General features: G+C 54.2%; 3 protein-coding genes across 3 annotated transcripts in view; 1 reads left to right on the top strand and 2 right to left on the bottom strand.

The window, feature by feature from the left end:
* LOC135291580 (zinc finger protein 883-like) overlaps positions 1–21555 on the bottom strand; it is a gene marked incomplete at its 3' end in the record, with an annotated part of 107037 nt that overhangs the window by 13665 nt on the left and 71817 nt on the right. The window lies entirely within an intron of this gene.
* Positions 737–1669, top strand: LOC135291562 (olfactory receptor 14C36-like). The gene has a single exon (XM_064405840.1). The coding sequence runs from the start codon at positions 737–739 to the stop codon at positions 1667–1669; it is 933 nt and encodes a 310-aa protein (XP_064261910.1).
* LOC135291560 (serine/threonine-protein kinase pim-1-like) lies at positions 9476–15349 on the bottom strand. The gene is made up of 7 exons (XM_064405839.1): positions 15332–15349; positions 14414–14780; positions 13590–13766; positions 13202–13351; positions 12855–12983; positions 12097–12231; positions 9476–9644 (listed from the first exon to the last, which is right to left on the bottom strand). Exons 1-4 carry the CDS (start codon positions 15347–15349, stop codon positions 13245–13247), a joined length of 669 nt encoding a protein of 222 aa, XP_064261909.1. The 3' UTR covers positions 9476–9644; positions 12097–12231; positions 12855–12983; positions 13202–13244.

Genomic DNA, 21555 nt, shown 5'->3' with positions numbered 1-21555 from the left:
CCACAGGAATGCTGCTGGGTTTGCCAAGGGAGCCGTGAGTGTCCTTGGCACAAGGGGGTGCTGAGAGCTTGCCCAGAGACCTTGAGAGAGGGTGAGACATTCAGGGATCCCTCTGATCTGGGGCAGGGTCTGGTTTATCTCGGGGTGACCCAGGAGTGTGACTGTGCTCTGATTGCAGCCAAAGGTGCAAAGCCAGGGCAGCTGGGAACAAGCCCATGCAGCCCCTCACCTTCCCTCAGCCACACGGAATCCTTTGCCTCTCTCATCTCTCAGTGGTAAATTTTGAATGCAGCAGGAATTCTGGGGATTTCTGACCTCAGAGAGCCAGGAATGATGTGTTCGTAGGAAAACAATTCCTAAAACCAGCTCCTGCCATGCTTTAGACCTGGGAATGCAGATGCAACCAAGCCTTTCTGCATTAGGATAGATCTCCCTGACAAATCCTGAATATCCAGCCTTGTCCACCTACAGCAGGCCCACAAACCCAGGGCAGCAGGGCACGGATGGCTCCTTGAGAGCCCCCACGCACAGGCCTGGCTTCTCCTGGCACACTCAGCCAGCACAACTGGAGCTCAAGCAGGGACCTGGGGGAAGGTTTTCCCTGCACAGGAAAAAGGCTGGGTGAGTCCCAGCACGAAAAGCTAGAGGGGATGGCCCAGGTTTGGCTCAAAGCAGCCTCTCTTGACTTGTCACTGTCCTTTCTCCATGAACAGGTCCCCATGTGCAGCCACAGCAAATGTCCAACAGCAGCTCCATCAGCCACTTCCTCCTGCTGGCATTGGCAGACACGCGGCAGCTGCAGCTCCTGCACTTCTGCCTCTTGCTGGGCATCTCCCTGGCTGCCCTCCTGGGCAATGGCCTCATCATCAGCGCCGTAGCCTGCGGCCACCACCTGCACACACCCATGTTCTTCTTCCTGCTCAACCTGGCCCTCAGCGACCTGGGCTCCATCTGCACCACTGTCCCCAAAGCCATGCACAATTCCCTCTGGGACACCACCACCATCTCCTACACAGGATGTGCTGCACAGGTCTTTTTCTTTCTGTTCTTCATCTCAGCAGAGCTTGCCCTCCTGACCATCATGTGCTACGACCGCTATGTGTCCATCTGCAAACCCCTGCACTACGGGACCCTCCTGGGCAGCAGAGCTTGTGCCCACATGGCAGCAGCTGCCTGGGCCAGTGCCTTTCTCTATTCACTGCTGCACACAGCCAATACATTTTCCCTGCCTCTGTGCCATGGCAATGCCCTGGGCCAGTTCTTCTGTGAAATCCCACAAATCCTCAGGCTCTCCTGCTCAAATTCCAGCCTCAGGGAACTTGGGCTCATTGTGTTTTCCATCTGTGTAACATCTGGTTGTTTTGTGTTCATAGTTTTCTCCTATGTGCAGATTTTCAGGGCTGTGCTGAGGATCCCCTCTGAGCAGGGACGGCACAAAGCCTTTTCCACCTGCCTCCCTCACCTGGCTGTGGTCTCTCTGTTCATCAGCACTGGTACATTTGCCTACCTGAAGCCCCCCTCCATCTCCTCCCCATCCCTGGATCTGTCAGTCTCTCTTCTGTACTCGGTGGTGCCCCCAGCCCTGAACCCCCTCATCTACAGCCTGAGGAACCAGGAGCTCAAGGGTACCCTGAGGAAAATAATGACTGTATCTTTTCAGAATCAATGAACTATCTTTTTTTCTGCTCAAAACTTTCAGAATGTAACTCTTGACAATCTTAATGATTTTTTTCCTATTTGTCCGTTTCTTCATTGGGACTTTTCCTTACTATTTTTCTGGTGGTATAATATTTTTCATAAATTACTGGAGTACTACTCAGCATTTTTACATGAACATCTACTTTTCTTTTGCATCACAAAGAATTTCAGGAGGCTTGTTTCTTATGCATTTCATTAAAAACAAGTGGTTTTCATGGTTTATGTTTCTTATGCATTTCTTCAGCCCTTCTCTGTCTCTGCAGGGGCAGTGCCTGTGAGCAGAGGTGGAGGGAAGAGGCTCCCAGCACAGCAGCACGGCCAGGGACAATGGCCCTGCCTCTTTCCACATCTGCTCCTCCCAGCTCCACACTCCCCAGCCCTGCTGTTGGTGCAAGGCTGGAGTGCTCTGGCAGCTTGGTCACTGTCCTGCTGCGTGTCCGTGCTGTGCCCTCAGGCAGGGACAGGCCATGGGCACTGCTGGGACACAGCTGGGCTCCAGCACAGCAGCTCCACCAGCAAAGGGCATCTCCTGAGTGCAGGACAGGGAGGCTTTGCTCCTATCCAGAGTCACTCTCAGGACTCTCAAAGAGGCTCCTTGTGTTCCTTGTTCTCCCAGGGCTCAGTGGGATGAGATCAGGGTCTTACTGGGGCCTTCAGGGAACTCAGGTCTGAGTCAGGTTTTGCTTGTTGATGGTCAGTGCCCATCAGATGCTGAATGGTCAGTGCTGAACCTTCCTGGGGCTCTGCAGCTTGTGCCAGGGCTGATGGCAGGGGAAGGTTTGTCTGGAGGGCCTTGGGAGCTGCCAGGAGAACACAGGGGACCTGCAGGGACAGTGTGTGCCAGGGACCAGCAGGGAGTGGAGCTCACTGGGCACAGGCCTGGCCAGGCTGGGCTCACCCCGAGATCAAGGACTGAATGTCTGCTGTGAGCCAGGAGAGCTCTGCAGCCCAGGGACACAGCAGGCCCAGGGAAAGGAGTCTGGGCACTGCCTGCTCTGACCTTCAGAGAACTCCCCCAGGAGGATCCAGGGCAGCCCCAAGCCCCTCTGGCAGCCCTGGCACAAGGCAGGCACCTCTGAGCCCCCTCCATGGTCCCGCAGAGCCTGTGTGGGAGGAGGTGAGTGCAGGGAGCACCATCAGCTGCCTCTGTGTGCCAGGCTGAGCAGCAGAGCCCAGCAGAGGCAGCCCAGGGCCCCGGGCAGCACAGCCCCCGTGCTCTGCAGAGCAGCAGCCCCAGCTCGGAGCTCTGGGCAGCAGGGCAGGGGCTGCAGCAATGGCTGCTGGGGCCAGCACAGACGTGTTCCCCTGGGAAAGGCTCTGGGGGCAGCTGGCATGGGCCAGGAGCAGAGCAGGAGCCCGTGGGTGTGCAGAGGAGCCCTGGCAAGAGGCTGGCCTGTCCCTGGGCCAGCAGGAGCTGCCTGAGGAGCCCCGGGACCAACTCTGCTGCTGGGCTGGGCAGCGGGGCTGGCCCTGGGGCTGCAGGAGCTGCCCGAGCTGAGCATCTGCTGAGCATTCCAGACCCAGAGTGGCTGTCCCTGACCTCCAGTGCCTGCAGTTCCTCCTGCAGGGCCAGACCTGGCTCTGCTGCTCTGCTGGGCTGGGGCAGGGCCAGGGAGAGGAAAATGATGGACCCTTGTCCCCAGGAGTGCCCACAGTGTCAGAATGGGCTATGTGGTTCCATGACGTCCCACAATGTCACAATGGCTCCTTGGTTCCATTAAGCCCCATAGGGTCACCATGGTCCCCTGGTTACAGGAGGCCCTGCAGTGTCACAAGGGCCCCTTGGTTCTGTGGAGCCCACAGGGTCAGTTTTGGCAGTGGGCAGGGTCAGCACCAAAGACACAGACACCAACTGAAGGAATTGTGTCATTTATATAAGGTAAATCAGCAAAAATTACAAAAGTAAATCAAATAATGATTAGAAAATAATTACAAAAGGAGCAGCTCAGCAATGCAGCCAACCATCACCACCAAAGATTGCAGCAGTGATTAAGAAAGATCCAGCACCAGTTCCCCTCAGGCTTCACCATCACCCAGATCCACACAGCAGCTGGGGGAAGCTGTCCCAGCCAAGGGCTGCAGAGCCACTCCTGGACACTGGGAATTCCTGCAGGTGCCTCCAGCCACAGGTGAGGCTCCAACCTCGCTGTGAGAGGGCCCAGCTCTGACAGTGCTGAATGAACAAACTGACAGCACTTCCAGTGCGGGAACATCTGGTTTCATCCTCCTCTTGGGTCCCTCCCAAAGCCTGGCCAGGGCCCCAGGATGAACCAAGGGAGGTGACTTTGATCCTTCACCCCCGAACAAGGCCAGATGGGCCTTGTCTGTTTTTTAAACACAGAAAGGTAAATACACGTTTCACCAATGAACACATACAGAGATCATATTCCTCGTAGTGATTCATTAATGAGTAGATACAAATATAAGATTTGGTGGCAAAGTTTATCTAGAGCTGAGCTTTGGCTCAGGGCCTGGTGTTCAGGCCTCAGTCAGGGCCTGGTGCTGAGGCCTCAGGACTTCAATTGGGTCCTTTAATCTGCAGTGGAACTACAATTCATAACAATTATTTCAATAACACAGTTTAGGTTTAGGTATTGAGCATAAAGGCATTGCGTCTTGTTCTTCAATTAAGTGCTGTTCAAGTTCATTACTCAGAGCTATAATTCCCATTCCTTTTAAAACAGCCCTAATTAATTGCAATTCCCTGTTATTTTATCAAATGTCCCTTTTTTCTTGAGACTGTGTCTCTTTCTAGACAAGTCTCAATACTCCATTTCCATCACAGTGTCACAACAACTCTAACATGAAATCATAACACACCAAGTGCTCACACTGCAATGACAACAGACACTGCCACAAATTCATTTCAGAGCAGCCTCCAATTTGGCAGCCACAAAGCCAATGCCACCAAGAAAAATTTTCTTCTTGCTGCCACTCTCCAACTGCTTTTTCTGTTAAGGTGATTCCTGACTGTTTGTCTTCAAGCCCATCAGATAGCAGTGCAACATTCCTGTCCCATGAGAGCCCAGGTTCCTCCCTGGCCAGCAAGCAGATAATCCCAGGCTGTGCCCCATTTGTGTTTGTTGGAGCTCCTGGGATGTACTATTGGATATTTTAACAGGATCATTTGCTATTTTTTCTAATAATCAATTTATATCTTTACTTATCTTGTAATATCTGCAGGACAGGGCAGTGCACATGGGGCACAGTGTGAACCAGAATCTTTGGTTTTCTGAGAACAAAGGCGCTCCTTGGGTGGAAAATGTTCTCTTGGCCCCCAACTCTTCCTTGTGGTCCTTCCGAAGGACCCTCAAGGGAGGCATCAGCATTGCCCGGAAACAGGACCCAAACCATCCTTTAGGAAGCTGTTTATGGGCAGTGTCCACACACCCAGCAGCTCCCATTCCCAGTACCAAAGGTCTGATTTCCCATTTCCCACTGTGGGCTGCTGATGGATCCAGGGCTCCTCCCTGGGCCCTCCAAGGGAACCCCATTCCTCCCAGCATCGGTTGAGAACATTTCCAGCAATTAGATATTTTGAGTATTTTGGTTACTTTGATCTTTACATTCTCATAAGAATTTAATGACGAATCCTTGGGGAAACTCTAGAGGTGTTTGTGGCAAACAAAGTTTCTGGCTGACACTCAAGATACAACTTACAGACATCAGCAGTACTTCAGTGACAAGGTTACTCATTCTTTTTCTTCAGTCTCATTTGGGTTAGGAACAATAATTCTGTTGTCCATGGAGCTGGTGCCTTTTTAATTCCAGAACAATGCCTCCAAGGTCCTTTGCTGTTCAGCTTTACCATGTTGTCTGTGGCTAACAAGGCTTGGTGGGGCCCTTTCCCCTTTGGCTGGAAGGGGGCCGGGTCCCAGTCCCTGAGGGCACCCAGGCTCCTGGATGGAATTTGTGTGCAAGTCCCTCAGTGTCACAGCAGCCTCCACATGGAGCCCCGTGGATCAGAGCATTTTCCAAAGGGGCCGTTGGGGAAAACAGGGAGACTTGGTCTGGCAGGATGTGTAAAACAGTATGCTGTAATATCTCCTTGTTATCACACAGAATACTTGGCTGCAGGGACATATTCCCATTGTTCCTGCTCAGGTTTCAGGATTCAGTGCTGTCTTTCCCCAGAGCTGTTCCTTCACGTGCCTTGGGAGAGCCTTTTGGCCTCTGGGCCCACACTCTGGCTCCATTATTAGGACTGCTGCATCCAAACCCTTTACCTCCACAAACGGTGGTGATTGGAGGCGGATCTCCTTTATTCACAATTGTTCTTAAAATTGCAACATCAATTATTGTGCTACCCTGTCATGGAGTTGAATAATCCAATCTTGTTCAGTGTTGTTTAACAAAAATATTGTAGTTTCTCCTTGATATTCTGCATCAATTCCTCCTGCCATGACATGAACCCTTTGCAAGGCCAAGCTCCAAGCGAGCAGTTACCAAACCAAAGTGTCCTGGAGGAATCTGAATTCCTGTCTCACTATTGATAGCTTTCCTTTGCTTTGGATTTATCCTAATTAATTCCAATGCATGAAGGTCCAGCCCTGCAACCTCTGGGCTGGCCCTGCCAGGGGCCATCACACCCAGAACAGTTTCCCAGGCAGTCCAAGTCTCACTGCCCATGGTTGTAGGTGCAAATTGGGTGCAGCTGTGCACAGCCACAGGGTTTCCATTTCCCCAGTGGGCCATTGTTAAGGGTATGGAGCACATCTGGGAGATGGGTTCTCCATGGGGACAGGTTCCCATCTCCTCATTTTGTCAACTGTTCTTTTAACAACCCCTTCACCTGTTCAACAAATCCTGCAGCTTGAGGATAGTCTGGTACATGAAAAACACTGCAGTCTTAATCACAGTGTTTTTCACAGTAACAGACAAAGCACTCTGCATCACAGTATCAGCAAACCCTGTAAAAATAGACAATTTCATCCCCTCCTCCTTTTTTCATTGTATACAATCTCACAAAGTTTACCTCTAACATTAGGGTCCTGGCCAATCCTTTTCTGTAGAGTGTTTAATGTTACATCCCTGAGCAGCCAAAGCTGCCAAATTAGTATTGTCAGCACTATTTCACATTATTACTACTTTATACATAGATATTGGTATAGAAATATAGATATAGCTAGATAGGTATAGACATACATATAAAATAGATATATATCAATATATATATATATTAAGGTCTTATTATACTATAAATATGTACATAGTTCTTTATCATATTAATATTTCACTTGCACAAATGCATCGGAGCTCAAGATTAAAACCTTCTGTTGCTCCATGTGGGAGCATTCCAACAATGTTCCTTCTGAAGGTGCTGTTTCCAAGGTACTGCTAACAAATTCATCTTTGTCTGCCCAAACCCACAAGTTCTTTTCCTTTTCCGTATGCAATTTTTGGATACATTTTAAGACACCCAGGGGTTCAGCTTATTTTAACCAACTGCCCCACTGCTCACACAGTGCTGCAACCTCAGCCCACTCCAGAGCCAGCCAACTCTAGGGAAGGGCTTCCCATCTGGGAATTTCTGATGGCACCGACTCCTCACATTTACATTTAACAAGAGACATTTTGCTGTGATCTGGCCAGACTGTGCCAGTTTTGTTTTACCAGTGGGCAGGATCAGCACCAAAGACACAGACTCCAACTGAAGGAATCAGTGTCATTTACTGCAGCTCAAAGCAGCAAAGAATCACAAAAGGAGCAGCTCAGTAATGCACCCAACCATCACCACCAAAGATTGCAGCAGTGATTAAGAAAGATCCAGCATCATTTACCCTCAGACTTCACCATCCCCCAGATCCACACAGCAGCTGGGGGAAGCTGTCCCAGCCAAGGGCTGCAGAGCCACTCCTGTACACTGGGAATTCCTGCAGGTGCCTCCAGCCACAGGTGAGGCTCCAACCTCGCTGTGAGAGGGCCCAGCTCTGACAGTGCTGAATGAACAAACTGACAGCACTTCTAGTGTGGGAACATCTGGTTTCATCCTCCTCTTGGGTTCCTCCCAAAGCCTGGCCAGTGCCCAAGGAGGAACCAAGGGAGGTGACTTTGACCATTCAGCCCCAAACAAGGCCAGATGTCAGATTTCATGGCCTTGTCTGCCTTGCAAATACAAAAAGATCAATACATGTGTCACTAAGGAGTGGCTACATCTATCACAATGCTAATGACCATGCATATTTCATCAGTGAGCAGATACAAAGATAACCTTTGGTTGGAAGTTTCATCCAGAGGCCACCTTTGGCTCAGGGCCTGCTGTTCAGGCCTCACTCAGGGCTGTTGTCCAGGCCTTGGCACTTCAGGGACGTGGTTTAGTGCTGGGCTTGGCACTGCTGGGTGAATGGCTGGACTGGATGAGCTCAGAGGTCTTTTCCAACAGAAAGGATGCTGTGATTCCAGGATTCTATCTGCTGAATTCAGCTAGGTCCATGTTAGCAGCACTCATTTGCTCAGAAAATCCCCTCTTGCCCAGCTCTTGTGGCCTGAGGCTTCAGCTCCTTCAGCTCCTGGTGCTAAGCTGCTCATGCTGAACGAGACGACTTGGAGAGAAGAACACAGTCCATCCAATTCCTTCTGGGACACAGAGAGGGGAGGGTGTGGAAACAGTAGCATTGTTTGCTGTGGCCTCCTCTCTGCCCTTCACAACTTTCAGCACTTTGAACCAGCCAGGAGCTTTCTCCAAGAGTGCAATGGAGCAGCTGTTCCTGCTCTCATGTCTTGACTCTCTCCAGTCTCTGACCTTGCCTGGTTCTGTCCCTCTTGCTGTGCCCTCTGTTCCCCCAGGGCTCAGTGGCTGCTGCCCAGGACTGTGGGACTGGCACAGATCCAGTGGTCGAGACCCTCCTTGCTGTGGCCTTGGAGCTGCCTGGGCACAGCATCCTTTTCCATCTGGAAGCTCCCCATGGCCAGGGAGTCCCCAGCTCTGTTCCTTGCACAATCTCCAGGAGCCCAGGGCTGCCATCTCAAGTCTCTGCTGGCACTGGGGGCTCCCAGGTGCCTCAGGCTGCTGTGACACCGCTGCACACGGGAGGGAAGAGTGGCAGGGGCTGTGCTGAAAGTCAGCTCCATGTGCTGCTGCTGCTGCTGCTGCTGCTGCTGCTGCTGCTGTGGGGTCATTTGTCCAGCCCTGGCCCAGAGTCAGGGATCAGATCCAGGCCCTGCTGCTGCTCCCTCGGGATCAGCCCCAGTTTGGGTGTTGCTGTCAGGGCCAGCAGGAGCGGTGGCTGGAGCAGCAGGTGCTGACAGTGCCCCCAGCCCCAGGGCTGGAGGGGTCCCTGGGCTGGGCTGGGAGGGAGCTGCCCCTTGTTCTCCCTCTGCCCCAAGAAAAGCTGGGCCGGGCACAAGTGGGGCAGCACAGCCACCAGGGAGCCTGCGAGTCTCTTCCAGCCCTGGCTGCTCAGAGTTTGGGCCTTGGAACCTCAGGTGGCCAAAGGCAGCTGCTCCTGGTCCGTCTGGGTGTGCCCCCGTGTTCAGCAGTGCTGCTCCATCAGTCTGTGCCCAGCAATGGGGAAAAGCCTCAGCCCTGCAGGGCCAGGAGCTGCCGGGCTCTGCCTGAGCAGCTCAGCCAGCAGGAATGGAGCTGCTCCACATGGGAACCAGGAGCAAAGGGCTGCAGCACCTCGTGCTGGGGCAGAGCCCGAATTCTGAGAGGGAATAACAGAGTTATTCATGTGCACTGGTGCATCAGCACTGCAGGTGCTGTGCCTACAAACACAGAGTTCAAACTGTGCAAAAGAATTCTGCAGCTCTTGACTGGATCAGGATGTCAGCAGTGCTGAACTCCAGCTTAGTCCAAAGGAAACACTTCACACCTCTGCTCATATCTGCTAGATTTTTTTCTTAAGGGTATCCAGAGAAAAGTAAACAGAGGAGGAGCCTACATTTTCATTGTTTATCAGAAATGTTTCTCTTTTTGCTGTACATTCCTTTTTAGGATGATTTTTCTGTTAACAAAAGGAAAAGAGAAAAAAATATGAAATATAAAAACAAAAAACAAACGTGTAGTGAAAATCTTCTCTAACTTTGGATTAAGAGGGAACTGGTATTTTTAAAAATAGAACTCAGTTACTTTGGCATGGATCTATCTTTCTGACATCAACATCACTTTTTTAAAAGATTCAGGGTTTTGTTTGCAATATTAAGTTATTTTAAATTGTGGTTGAATCAATAAGAAATTGAAAGATGGATTGTGTATGTCTGTGTCTTGAGTGTAAAAATATTGCAGTTTGGAATTTGGATTTAAAGTGTTGGAAATGAAAGTTATAAATCCCAATGGATTGTGTGACAACAGCTTTTCCTAGAGGATGTGCAGCACTCCAAGGACTTCATCAGTGGGGTTGGGGGTACTTGGACCTTTGTCCTGTGCCACTCTGAGATGTCATGGAATGGAACTTCGCCTGCCACCAGCCCAGGTCACCCTCTGCCACCAAAGCTCCTTGGACCTTGTGTCCCCCAGGCAGGCACAAAGTGTTTGTGCTGCTCCCCCTTTTGCACAAACCCACAGAGAGCTGGGATTTTTCCAAGTCTCATGTCTGCATTGGGCCATATTCCTAGAGAAGCAGCAGCCCATCCCAATGAATATGGAAAGTTATATGGATGGTTGTGAGCTCCACTTCCTGCCTAGAAATCCTGAAACTGCTTCTGAATGCTGCTCCTTCAGCTCTGGGACACCTTCTCACACAGAGCTGGGAAAAAAATCTCCTGGCCACCAGTTAAATGGTGAGTTATGCCAAAGTTAGAGCTCTGTGGGAAATCTCTATCCATCCCTATCCTATTAATATACCAATATGTGGGGGTGTGCATGGATTTGTCTTGTGTACAAAGGAAGGAGTGTGCAAGCAACGTGATTGACACTTTCACTGTCCGTGTTCATCCCATACCCATGGGTACAGAGACGTTATGGAAACCCTGGCACACACAGAGCCTTCTGTCCCTGGATACAGAGACATCCAAGAGCCCCTGGCACACACAGACCCTTCTGTCTCTAGAGGATGGAGCGTGGTGGGTGGGGGTGGTTGGTGGGCAGCGAGTCCTGGACAGCAGGCCAGACCCGGCTCCAGCCCTGCCAGGCCCTGCCAAGGCTCAGTGCAGGATCCTCTGGAATGGGAAAGCTCTTCAGCCTTCTCCCTGCCCAGAGGGGCAGTGCTGGCCTGGCAGCACAGGTTGTTTTCCCCTCAGGCTGCAGGAGATGAGAACACAACACTTGCCAGCACTGAGTGCGAGGCACAGCTCCGGGTGCTCCCCATCAACCTCAGCTCTGGGAGCACTGTCTGCCCCAAGCTCCAGGGGCTGCAGTGGGAGCCCGGCTGGGCTCTGCCCTGGGGCTATCCTGCAGGGACAGCTGGAAACAGGGAGCATTCAGCTGCCACAAACAGCCAAGCCAGGGCTGCAGGGCAGCTGCTCCAGCCTGGACTGCACTGCTGTGTGCTGTGCTCTGGGGCTGGGTCTCCCCACACAGGGGACTGGACTGGTGTGCCAGAGGAGACAGAGAAGCTTCAGCTTCAGCCTCACTGAGGTGCCTGCGTGGGCTGGGAAGAGTGGGGAGGCTCAAGGGGATTCACAGAGCTCATCCTGCTGCAAGGATGAAGGGAGTGGGAACTCAGTAGTGAGGAGAGCTGAGGGCTGGAGAGTGGCTCTGAATGACACTAAAATGCCACTGGACCTCTGAAACATTGCTGCTCCTCAGCCAGTGACAGCATGAGTCCCTAAATCTGGGGCTCAGCCTTCCTTGTGGTCAGGGGCATCAAGGAAGGCAACAGAGTGATGGAGACAGCAATGGGCTGGGAATTCACTGGGGGAAAAAAGGGAGCAGTTGAGAAGTAAAAGGCAGGTGGGGGAGAGAACTGTTCAGAGAAGGGCTGAGCTACATCTTGAGCAAGCTGAAAAATGTCATTTGGAGTCATCCCAGATTGATTTGATTTCAGAAGGTATTGAACAAGTTTAATTTTTGGGAGGTGAACACTCTGCAAACTTGAGCTGTGTTGCCAAAATGCTCAAGCAAGTCTGTGCTGCAGGTGACACCATTTCTTCTTTGGCTGATTCCGGCCCCGTGCTGAGCTCCAGCAGAGCCCTGGCAGAGCCCAGAGCAGCCTCAGCATCCACAGAGCCCGGCTGCAAGGAGAGAAAGCAGAAACTGCCCGTCAGCTGAGGGCTCCTGTCCCCTTGTCCCAGCTGCCCGTGGTGCCCAGGCCATGCTGGCTGTGCCCAGAGCAGTGCCCAGAGCTGCCCATCAGTGCTGCCTTTGGGAGCAGGGCAGGAGGGCAGGACATGTGCCCAGCCTGCAGCCAGCCATGGCACATCCACCTGCTCAGCAGCTGCCCAGAGCAGGATGCTCCTGTGCTCGCTGCCATCTCCCAAAAGCTCTGATCCCACCCTGCCAAGCACACGGGGACCCACCTCACGCCATCCATGGCTGGAAGAAAAGCTGGTCCCAAACGATGTCCTCAGCCTGCTCCAAGGGCACGGCCCATCCACGCCACAGCTGCTCCCAAGAACTTCCTGATCCAGACTGGACCAACCAGAATGCTTCCTCTAGAAAAACAAACAACAAATTGTTGAAAATAGATTACAGACAAAAAGGGAAAAAAAGAACAAAGGGAAAAATCATATCTCTGTGAGGGGATTGAGGAAGGCCCAAGCCCTGCATGCCAGGGAAAAACCCAGCCATGTGTGAGCAAAGCCCAGGTTTTCTCCCTTCCCCCTGCACTGTCCCCCACAATAACCGTGATCCCAAAGCAAACAAGGGCAGTGGAGCAGCCCAAGCCCTTCCTTGCCTGCACAGCAAAGCACCTGTGCACAGGTTCTGGAGTCCCACCTCTGCTCCCACCACAGGGGTTTGTTTGTGTTGGGCTGGCTGCCCCAGCCCCAGCCCCAGCCCCAGCCTGGGGCACGGTGGATGCTGGGGGCTGTTGGCAGGGTCAGGAGCCCACTCCCATTTCGTACACACCCCAGCCCATCCCACCAGCCCTGCCAAAAGCAGCTGGGCAGTCGACTGAAGGATCAGTTGCATCTGCCCCTGCAAAGGGGGGAACCTTTGCTTCCCAGCCAGGCTGGGCAATGCCCAAATCTGGGAGCATTTCCCCAGGTGTGGACTCATCTGCAAATTCCCTGTGGAGTTTGGCTTTGAAGAAGGTGCCACAATCAAAGTGCATCACCTTCAACTGCTGGTGGCCAGGTTGAGGAAGAGGTTGTCATCCTTCATGTCATCCTTGATGTCATCCTCGCTGTCTCCTGCAGCAGCAGCCCCACCTGGTACAGCTTCTCTGGGGGCTCCTTCTCCTTCCCTGGGGTGAGACCAGGCTGTCAGGGCTCTGCCCAGGGCCCCAGCTGTCAGGGAACCAGGACAAGCAAAACCAGCTTGGATGGCAGCCACCAGGGCTGGGCAGAGCAGCTCAGCTCCAGCACAAGGGCTGCATGTTCCCATCCCATGACCCTGGTGCAGTGACACAGGCTGGCTTTCTTTGCTTCTCATTGCCAAGGCATGTGTGCAGCTGTAACTTACCAGGGCCCTGCAGCACAGTGTGCCTGTGGCTCTCTCCCTTCTTCTAGGGCAGATCAATATCCTGCATCCAAGGATGACAGAACACCTCTTCTAATGAGGGTCTGGCCAAGGGGTGCATGGATAAACACCACCCAATCAGATTTTGGCACTCTGGGGAGAGAAACCAGAAACTGCCCGTCAGCTGGAGAAGGCTCCTGTCTGCTTTGCCCCACTATTCCCATGCCCAGGCCATGCTGGATGTGCTCAGAGCTGGGCCTGAACTTTCTTGGTTTTGGGGGAGAGCAGGACATGTGCCACCTCCTCAGCAGCTGCCAGAGCGGGATGCTCCCGAGCCTGCTGCTGTCTCCCAGCACTGGTATTCCCCCCGTGCCCAGAGAAGAGGATTCACCTGGAGAGAGCCGTTGTGGCAGTGAGAGCTGGCCCCAGCTGAAGTTCCAGCCCCTCCTGAAAGGCATCTTCCCACAGACCATCTCGTGCAGCAGGATGCCCAGGGACCAGATGGTAGCTGGCTCGCCATGGTACCAGCCAAAGCGGGTCCATTCCGGGGGGCTGTATGATGGTGTTCCTGTGGAATACAGATGGAGTTCATCAGGGGGATGCTGCTGCTCCCAGAGCCTGGCCCCAGCATCCCTGGGCGGGTGGGGGCTGCATCAGTGGCACACAGGGTGACCACTGTCCTCTCACCAGCATCTGGGACTGGTGTACAAACTTGGGATTGCAAAAGAAGCCACTGGTGTGGGAAGGGGACTGTGGAAGCCCTGGCTAGGCCTGACCATGACATGCAAAGGAAATACCCACTGCGTGCTGGGGAAAAACCATGCCCTCATTCTCCCTGCCTGCACTGCCCCAAACATATTATAAAGGCAAGACAAACAGGGCAAGTGGAGCAGTCCAAGCCCTTCCTCTTGCCTGCACACAAACCGGCTGGGACACAGGTTCCAACCTCCCTCTCTGCTACCCCCACCCACGGCTGTTTTTGTCAGGCTGGCTGCACCAGCCCAGCCCCAGTCCTGGGCACAGTGGTGGGCAAAGGCTGCCAGCAGGGCTGGAAGATGGCTCCCCACCCAGCCCTGCTCTAAAGCAACTCAGCTGCAGATTCAGTCCCCTGAGTGGCAGCAAAAGGGAGAATCCCCGCTGCCACACCCAGCTTGGGCTGTGAGATCTTGGGCTGTGAGATGCCAGGAGGGGGAGCACAGCCCTGTGTAGGCTCACCTGCAAAGTGAGTGTAGGCTGTCTCTTGCAGGTAGGTGCCACAGCCAAAGTCAATCAATTTGGCCTGCCTGGTGGCCAGGTCAACCAGGATGTTCTCTGGTTTGATATCGCGGTGCAGGACCCCGCAGCTGGTGCAGTGCCGCACGGCCTCCAGCACCTGGTGGAACAGCTGCCGCGCCACCCCCTCGGACAGGAAGCCCCGTGCTTGAATGAAATGGTGCAGGTCCTGAGACTGCTCTGGCCGCTCCAGCACCATCAAGATGTTGTTGGGGAGCTCAACCCACTCCAGTAGCTGGACCACACCGGAGAAGCCACTGGACACCTTGTCCAGCAGGACAATCTCCAGGGGTGCGCTGGTGCCGTCGGGCTGCGGAAGGAGCACGATGCTGTCAGTGGGCCTGATGCCGTGCCGGGGGTCAGGAAGCCCTCAGCCAGCCCGGGATGCTCTGCACCCTGCTCTGGCCCCATGCCCGCTCTCCCTCGAGGCGTCCTGGCGGCTCCCACCCTGCCGGGCCTCGGCTCATCCCTGCCCAGCACAGCAACTCGCTCACTCACCAGCTCACCCCAGTGATGGACGCGGTTCCGTGGCACCCTTTTGATGGCTACCTGCAAGCCAAGTGCAGAACAGGGCTCAGCTCGCTGTCCACCCTGCCCAGTGCCATCCTCCTCCCGCCTCCTCCCCCCTGCTCCTCCTCCTCCTCCTGCGCCTCCTCCTCCTCCGCCCACCGCCGGCCCCGCCGCTCACCGGGGCGCCGTCCGAGAGCCGCGTTGCTGCGAAGACGCTGCCGAATCCTCCACGCCCCAGCAGCGAGCCCAGCCGGTACCGCTCCTTCAGGCGCTGCTGCGCCTTCCCTGCGGGCGGGACGCGGCTGTCAGCGCTCGGCCCGGGGCCGGCAACGGCCCCCGAGCGCCCCTCACCCGCCCCGGCCCGGCCATCCCCCGGCGTTCGCTCCCTGCAACGGGACAGCGGCGGCTCGGGCCCGGGGGCCGCGCTGCCGAGCGGCGGAGCAGGGGCCGGGCAAGCCTCAGCGGAGGCGGCGGGAGCGGCCGCGCCGCGTGTGTCCTCCGCGGGCCCCGGGAGGAGTCGGGGCCGGGGCCGGGGCCGGGGCCGGGGCCGGGGCCGGGGTCGGGGTCGGGGTCGGTGCCGGGGCCGGGGTCGGGGCCGGGGTCGGGCCAGGCGGAGCCAAAAGCCGGCAATACCACCCCAGCCCCAGGCACTGATCCCCGCCCAGCAGCGCCACCGCCAGCACGGCCAGAGCCGGGCTGAGGCCAGGAGGCGGCGGGACGGCCGGGGGCGGGCACGGGGCAGCCCCGCCCGGGGCCGGGGGCGGGCCGGGGGCATGGCCCGGCCCGGCACGGGGAGAGGGAGGCGGGGAGAGGAGGGGAGACCGGGAAAGGGAGAGCGGGAGAGGTACGGGACAGGGGGAGAGGGAGAGGAGAAGGGAATCTGAAGTTTCTTCTCTCGCTGTCGCTGCTGCTGCTGCTGCTGCCGCTGCTGCTGCCGCCGCTGCTGCAACTGAAGCTCCGGGGCCGTTTGTCCCCGTGTCCTTTTGTCCGTTGCCCGCTCGCCCCCACCCCGAGCCCCACGTTCCCCGAGGGCAGCCCCTGAGCCTGTCCAAACATGGGAACTTTGCCGAGTTCAGCCAAGAGCCAGAGTCTGGACTCCTGCACAGTGGCTCCGGAATCCCCTCGGTCCCTGCTGTGCATTGTCCCTGCTGAGGGTCGAACACTCTCAGAGCGTGTTCCCTGAATGCAGAATTTGTACCTGACACAAACACTGCACTTACCTCTCCAACATTGCTTTCCAAGAAAAACAGGGGAAGCCAAACTGTGTGTAGGTCATGGTATCTTAAAATGTCTAAAACGTGCCAACTCATGGATCTTAGAGGTGAGATCTGTTTGGAATTAATGGGATGGACAACTAGTGCAAGATGGAAAAGGGGAGCATAAAAATAAATAGAGAAAAATGTCTTGAATTTTTTCAATTTTCAGTTAATTTCTTAAAAGCTCTTTCAGTTTTTCCAGAAACTTCTCCTCAGTCCTGTATGCTTTTTCCAAGAACCTTTCCTGAAGAACGAGGTGCAGCTTCTATCACAAGGTTGCCACCAACTGCAGCTTTCCACACTGTGTGTGCAGCACACTTGCAGCAAAGCAGGACAAATATTTGAAGAACTTGACAGCTTGTTCTTCTCTTTTCCTTGTGGGCTGGGCAGTTGTGCCATTGGTAAGGTTTTCATTGTTACTGTTCTACCCTAAGAAAACATGACAGGCTACCAAGAACTCCTGGGGAATGCAAGCCTGAATGAATGCAAAGAAAGAATCTGCAGAGCCTGCAGCCAGAAGTGGAGAGCTGTGTGATCATCATTCCAACACCCCCAAGGACATCTTGAAAGTGATCTAGAAGATGAAAATGGGCTGACAGAGGGAGTTTGTTTCTGTGCTCACTTCAGATTCTTCTACATCTGAAATCAATTCTAAAATCTCCATCTAAATCAAGAGTACAATCGATTCCTGAAAAGCACCAGAACCATCTGCACCTCTCAGGAGATGACTGAAAGAATCTGAAAAGGAAAAATGCAGGAGAAATGCATTTCTCAGCACTGCAGTATCTGCCTGCCTGAAACCCTCCTCCATTTCCTCCCCATGCCTAGGTCAGTTCTGTATTCGGTGGTGCCTCCAGCCCTGAATCCCTTCGTCTACAGCCTGAGGAACCAGGAGCTCAAGGCTGCAGTGAGAAGACTGATCACTGCACATCTTAGGAAGCATTAAACTGATTGCCAATTTCTGCAAATCACTTGTCATAAAAGTCATCACTTATAGCTCTTTTGGTTTGGTTCTTTGATTTCCCTGTCATTTTCCTTTTTAAATATTCTTCCTAAAGCTAGACGATTGTTTCTGCCATTTCTGACTTTGTTTCTCTCCACCTTCCCTGTGGCCACAGACTGTGACAATGATGGGCTGCAGTCTCAAAGGTTTTAAAGGAACTAAAGGATCTCCCAGCAAAGTTTTCTGCAGAGATACCTCTTTTGTTGCCATCTCTGGAGCTGCAGCAGCAATGTCGGTGTGCAGAGCTGGGGCAGATCAGTGCTGGCCCAGCAGCTGTGCCCAGCAGCAGCAGCAGCAGCACTTGGTGTTGCCAGTGCTGCTGCCGTGGCCCTGCCCCGCTGCCCTGGTGGCCCTGGTGTTGCTGCAGGGCCTGAGTGCTCTTGGGGCCGGGCACAGTCCTGGGGGTGGCAGTGCCGGGGCTGCAGCAGGGACAGGCCATGGGCACTGCTGGGGCAGCGCTGACGCCTCAGGCCAGGCCCTGGGGGCTCCAGGCTCCTTGCCCAGGCTCTCTCAAGAACACGGCCAGGCCAATGCTCAGCACAGAAAAGCCCCAGGGTGAGCAGCCCCAGGCTGGCCGTGGGCAGGCTGGGGGCAAACAGCATGGCTGGGGCTCTGCAAGGGCCCTGGGGGAGACGGGAAGGAGCAGCAGAGCAGGGGCTGATCCATCCCCAGTGCGCTGCACAGCCCAGGGCAGCGTCTCAGAGCGTCCTCATGGAGCTGTCAACAACATCCCCCCTCTGCAGCCCTGGCCTCTCCCCCAGCTCACACAGGTGCCGCATCCTTGCAGGCACAGACATGGCAGCACTGGCTCAGGAGCCCCTGTTTGCATTGCACAGAGCAGGCAGGAGCACCCCCATGCTGTTGCTGTGGGGACATGAACCTGAGGGAGCACAAATGCCATCAGCCCCTGGGGCCAGGAAGGGCTGGGGGACACCAGGGAAACCACTCAGCTTTGTCCTGGCCTCTTCAGTCAGCCAGAAAGTTTGATCCCATCAGCTGGGAGTGTCTTGTCCCACTGCAGACGCTGTTGCTCAGAGCCAGGGCTGCCTGGCAGCCACCCCCAAACTGCCCTCAGCATTTCCTTGGCTTCACCTCTGCTTTCTTTACTCTTCCCGCCTCAAATTTCTTCCTTTTGCCGCCCCTGTTCCCTCCCCTGTAAACAGCCCATCCCTGTTTGCCCTTTCCTCTCTGGCCCCACTCCCCATTCCAGTTCCTGACCTGGCACCATGGGAACATCCCTTGGGGAGCAGGATCATCCTCCAAGTGCTGCAGGAATTGTCTGCAGGCTCCTGCAGTGCCTGGTGCTGCTCCCTTGCCAGAGGCACCCCAGGCCAGGGGGGCACATCTGGGCTTCTGTGTCTGCCTGTGGGGCTCCCTGTTCTGGGCAATGAGGAGGAGCTGCAGAGGCTCTGCAGGACTGACAGGATGGGCTTTGGGGCTGGCAGGAGAAGCTGAGGCACCTGGGCTGCTGGAGCTTCTGAAGAGAAGGCCCAGGGCTAATTGTGGAACTGCTCCAAGGGTGGTTTCAGAGAATCCCAGAATCATCAAGACTGGAAAAGACCTTGGAGATCATCAAGTCCAACCTGTGCCCTGACACCAACTTGTCCCTCCTGAGCCTCCTCTTTTCCAAGATAAACAACCCCAGCTCTCTCACCCATTCCTTACAGGCCTTGTGCTCCAGATCCCTCACCAGCCTTGTTGCCCTTCTCTGGACACACTCCAGCCCCTCCATTCCATGTCTTTCCTAAACTGGGGGTCCACAACTGGACACAGCACTTGAGGTGCTGCCCAACCAGTGCTGAGCACAGGGGAAGAATCACTGCCCTGTTCCTGCTGGCCACACCATTCCTGATCCAGGCCAGGAGCCATTGGCCTTCTTGGCCACCTGGGCACACTGCTGCCTCATGTCCAGCCTGCTGTCCATCAGTCCCTGCAGGTCCCTTTGTGCCTGGCTGCTGTCCAGCCACTCTGTCCCCAGCCTGTAGCACTGCAGGGGTTGTTGGGGCCAAAGTGCAGGACCCAGCACTTGGACTTGTTCAACCTCACCTTGCTGGATTTGGGCCCTGGATCCATCCTGTCCAGGGCCCTGTGCAGAGCCCTCCTACCCTCCAGCAGATCTGCACTTGCACCCAGCTTGGTGTCATCTGAAAATTTGCTGGTGCTGGACTCAATCCCCTCATGCAGATCATCATTGCAGATACTGGAATCCATGCTGGCTGGCTCTGATCCCTTGGCCATCCTGTGGGTGCCCTGTGATGGCTCTCAAGGTGATCTGTTCTATAACCTTGCCAGGCACCCAGGTCAGGCTGACAAGGCCTGGAGTTCCCCAGATCCTCCTTCCAGCCCCTCTTGGGGATGGGCTCACATTGGCACCTCCACTCCTCTGGGATCTCCCTGCTGAGCCAGGACTGATAAATAAATGATGGAGAGCAGCTTGGGGAGCTCATCCACCAGCTCCCTTAAGCCCCTAGGATGGATCCCATCTGCTCCCAGAGACACCTGTGAGCACCTGAGTGGCTCAGCAGGTCTCCAGCTGCTTCCTCCTGGATTCCAGGGGGCTGTTCTGCTCCCTGTGCCCATCTACCAGTGTGCCCTACTTGTCCTGAGGGCAACCTGTCCTAATATTGAACATTGAGACAAACAAGGTGTTAAGTAGCTCAGCCTTTTCCTTATATTTAGTTATTTTATTCTCCACTGCGTCCAATAAAACGTAGAGGTTCTCCTTATCCCTCCTTTTGCCATTAATTTTTAATTTTTATTTTTTTTTAATAGAAGCCACCATGTGAAGTTCTAACTGAGTTATCACCGCTCCACTTTTCTTTCTGTGTAACCTAACATCATCTTTGGAAACTTCCTGAGTTTTAAGTAATTTTTTCCCATGAGTCCCCACAAAAGCTCCATGGGCAGCCAGGACAGTAATTTTTCTCACCAGCTCATCTTTTGCCATACACTGTCCAGCCTGCTCCTTTCTTCTTAAGATTATTTTCTTGAAATGACTCTCTCCTTTCTGGACCCTATTGTTTTTAAGGGCTGTTTCCCTTTAAAAGATCAGTACCTGATTCGGTACTCCCCAAATCAGCATCCTAAACAGGCCAAAGTCTGCCCTTCCTAATTTTAGTGCAGAAGTTTTGTTGCTGCCCCTCCTGCTTACCCAGAATATTGAAAACTTGATTATTTCATGGTCACTGTGCCCCAGGCAACCTCTGACCCCCACATCTGCCACCAGCCCTTCTCTGTGAAAAGCAGGAGACAGAGCTTTCCTTGGCCTATGGAGTGTTACCAGAAATTTGGTAAAACAGAAAACTCCATAACCCCAATGTAGCATTAAGAAGCAGCATTCTTTATTCAGACGGATGCACAGGGGATAGCTCCTCCCAAAGCTGTGCATGCTGAGTACAGGAAAGTTTCTGTTTCTTTTCTGTATTTTGCACACATATTCATTGATTGTCCTGGACTAAGCACTCATATGATAATCATTTCCCAGAATCATTAAAATATTTTCCCTCCCCTTTAGCCATGCATTCTTCTGTCCTGGGGGTCTCTCTGGTGGTTCCAGGTGCTCATGGACCCCAATGTTCCAGTGGGCCTGGCTGAGCTGGCAGGACACTGAGGCTGGTGAGCTTCCAGTTCCCCTTCTCACACAATGGGCATTGTGTGGTTTCCATAGGCCTGGGGTTTTGGAGAACAAGCTCCAGGTGTGAGCTCACCTGGTGGAGACAATTGATCATCTGGGAACATGAGGTCACAGAGTGGGCTGTGACATCACAGAGTAGGGTATGTGAGGTCATCGAGCAGCTATGACATCATAGACTGCCTCTGTGACATCACAGAACTAGCTGTGACATCACAGGACAGAGGTCTGACATCACAGAGCAGACTATGACATCACAGAGTTGGCTGTGACATCAGAGACCAGCTGTGTGACATTAGAGAATGAGCTGTGACCTCACAGAGCAGGCTGTGACATCCCAGAGGGGCTGTGTGACATCCCAGGAGAGCTGTGTGAGGTCACTGGGTTGCTCACTCAGCCCCAGCTCCCCCTCACAGTTTCTCCCAACAACTCCAATGCTGTTCATGTCCCTGTCCCCCGGTATCCCCCCAGCCCACCTGGAGCCACAGCCTCCACCGAAGGATGTTCCACAGGATCCACCCCAGAGCCTGACATGGGGACAAGGGACCAGGGCTGTGTGACCAGGACATCAAGGACATGGATTATCCAGGTCACTGTGGCCTGGGTTGGGTTCCCCAGGGCAGGAAAGATATCTGGCAGCTGGAGCAGGGTTAGGGAAGGGCCTCCAAGGTGGGGCTGGAGCCCT

Source organism: Passer domesticus, assembly GCF_036417665.1.
Source record: "Passer domesticus isolate bPasDom1 chromosome 8 unlocalized genomic scaffold, bPasDom1.hap1 SUPER_8_unloc_1, whole genome shotgun sequence".
Taxonomy (NCBI): domain Eukaryota; kingdom Metazoa; phylum Chordata; class Aves; order Passeriformes; family Passeridae; genus Passer; species Passer domesticus.
The sequence above is the reverse complement of the archived record's forward strand: the minus strand, read 5'-3'. Positions and strand labels throughout refer to the sequence as shown.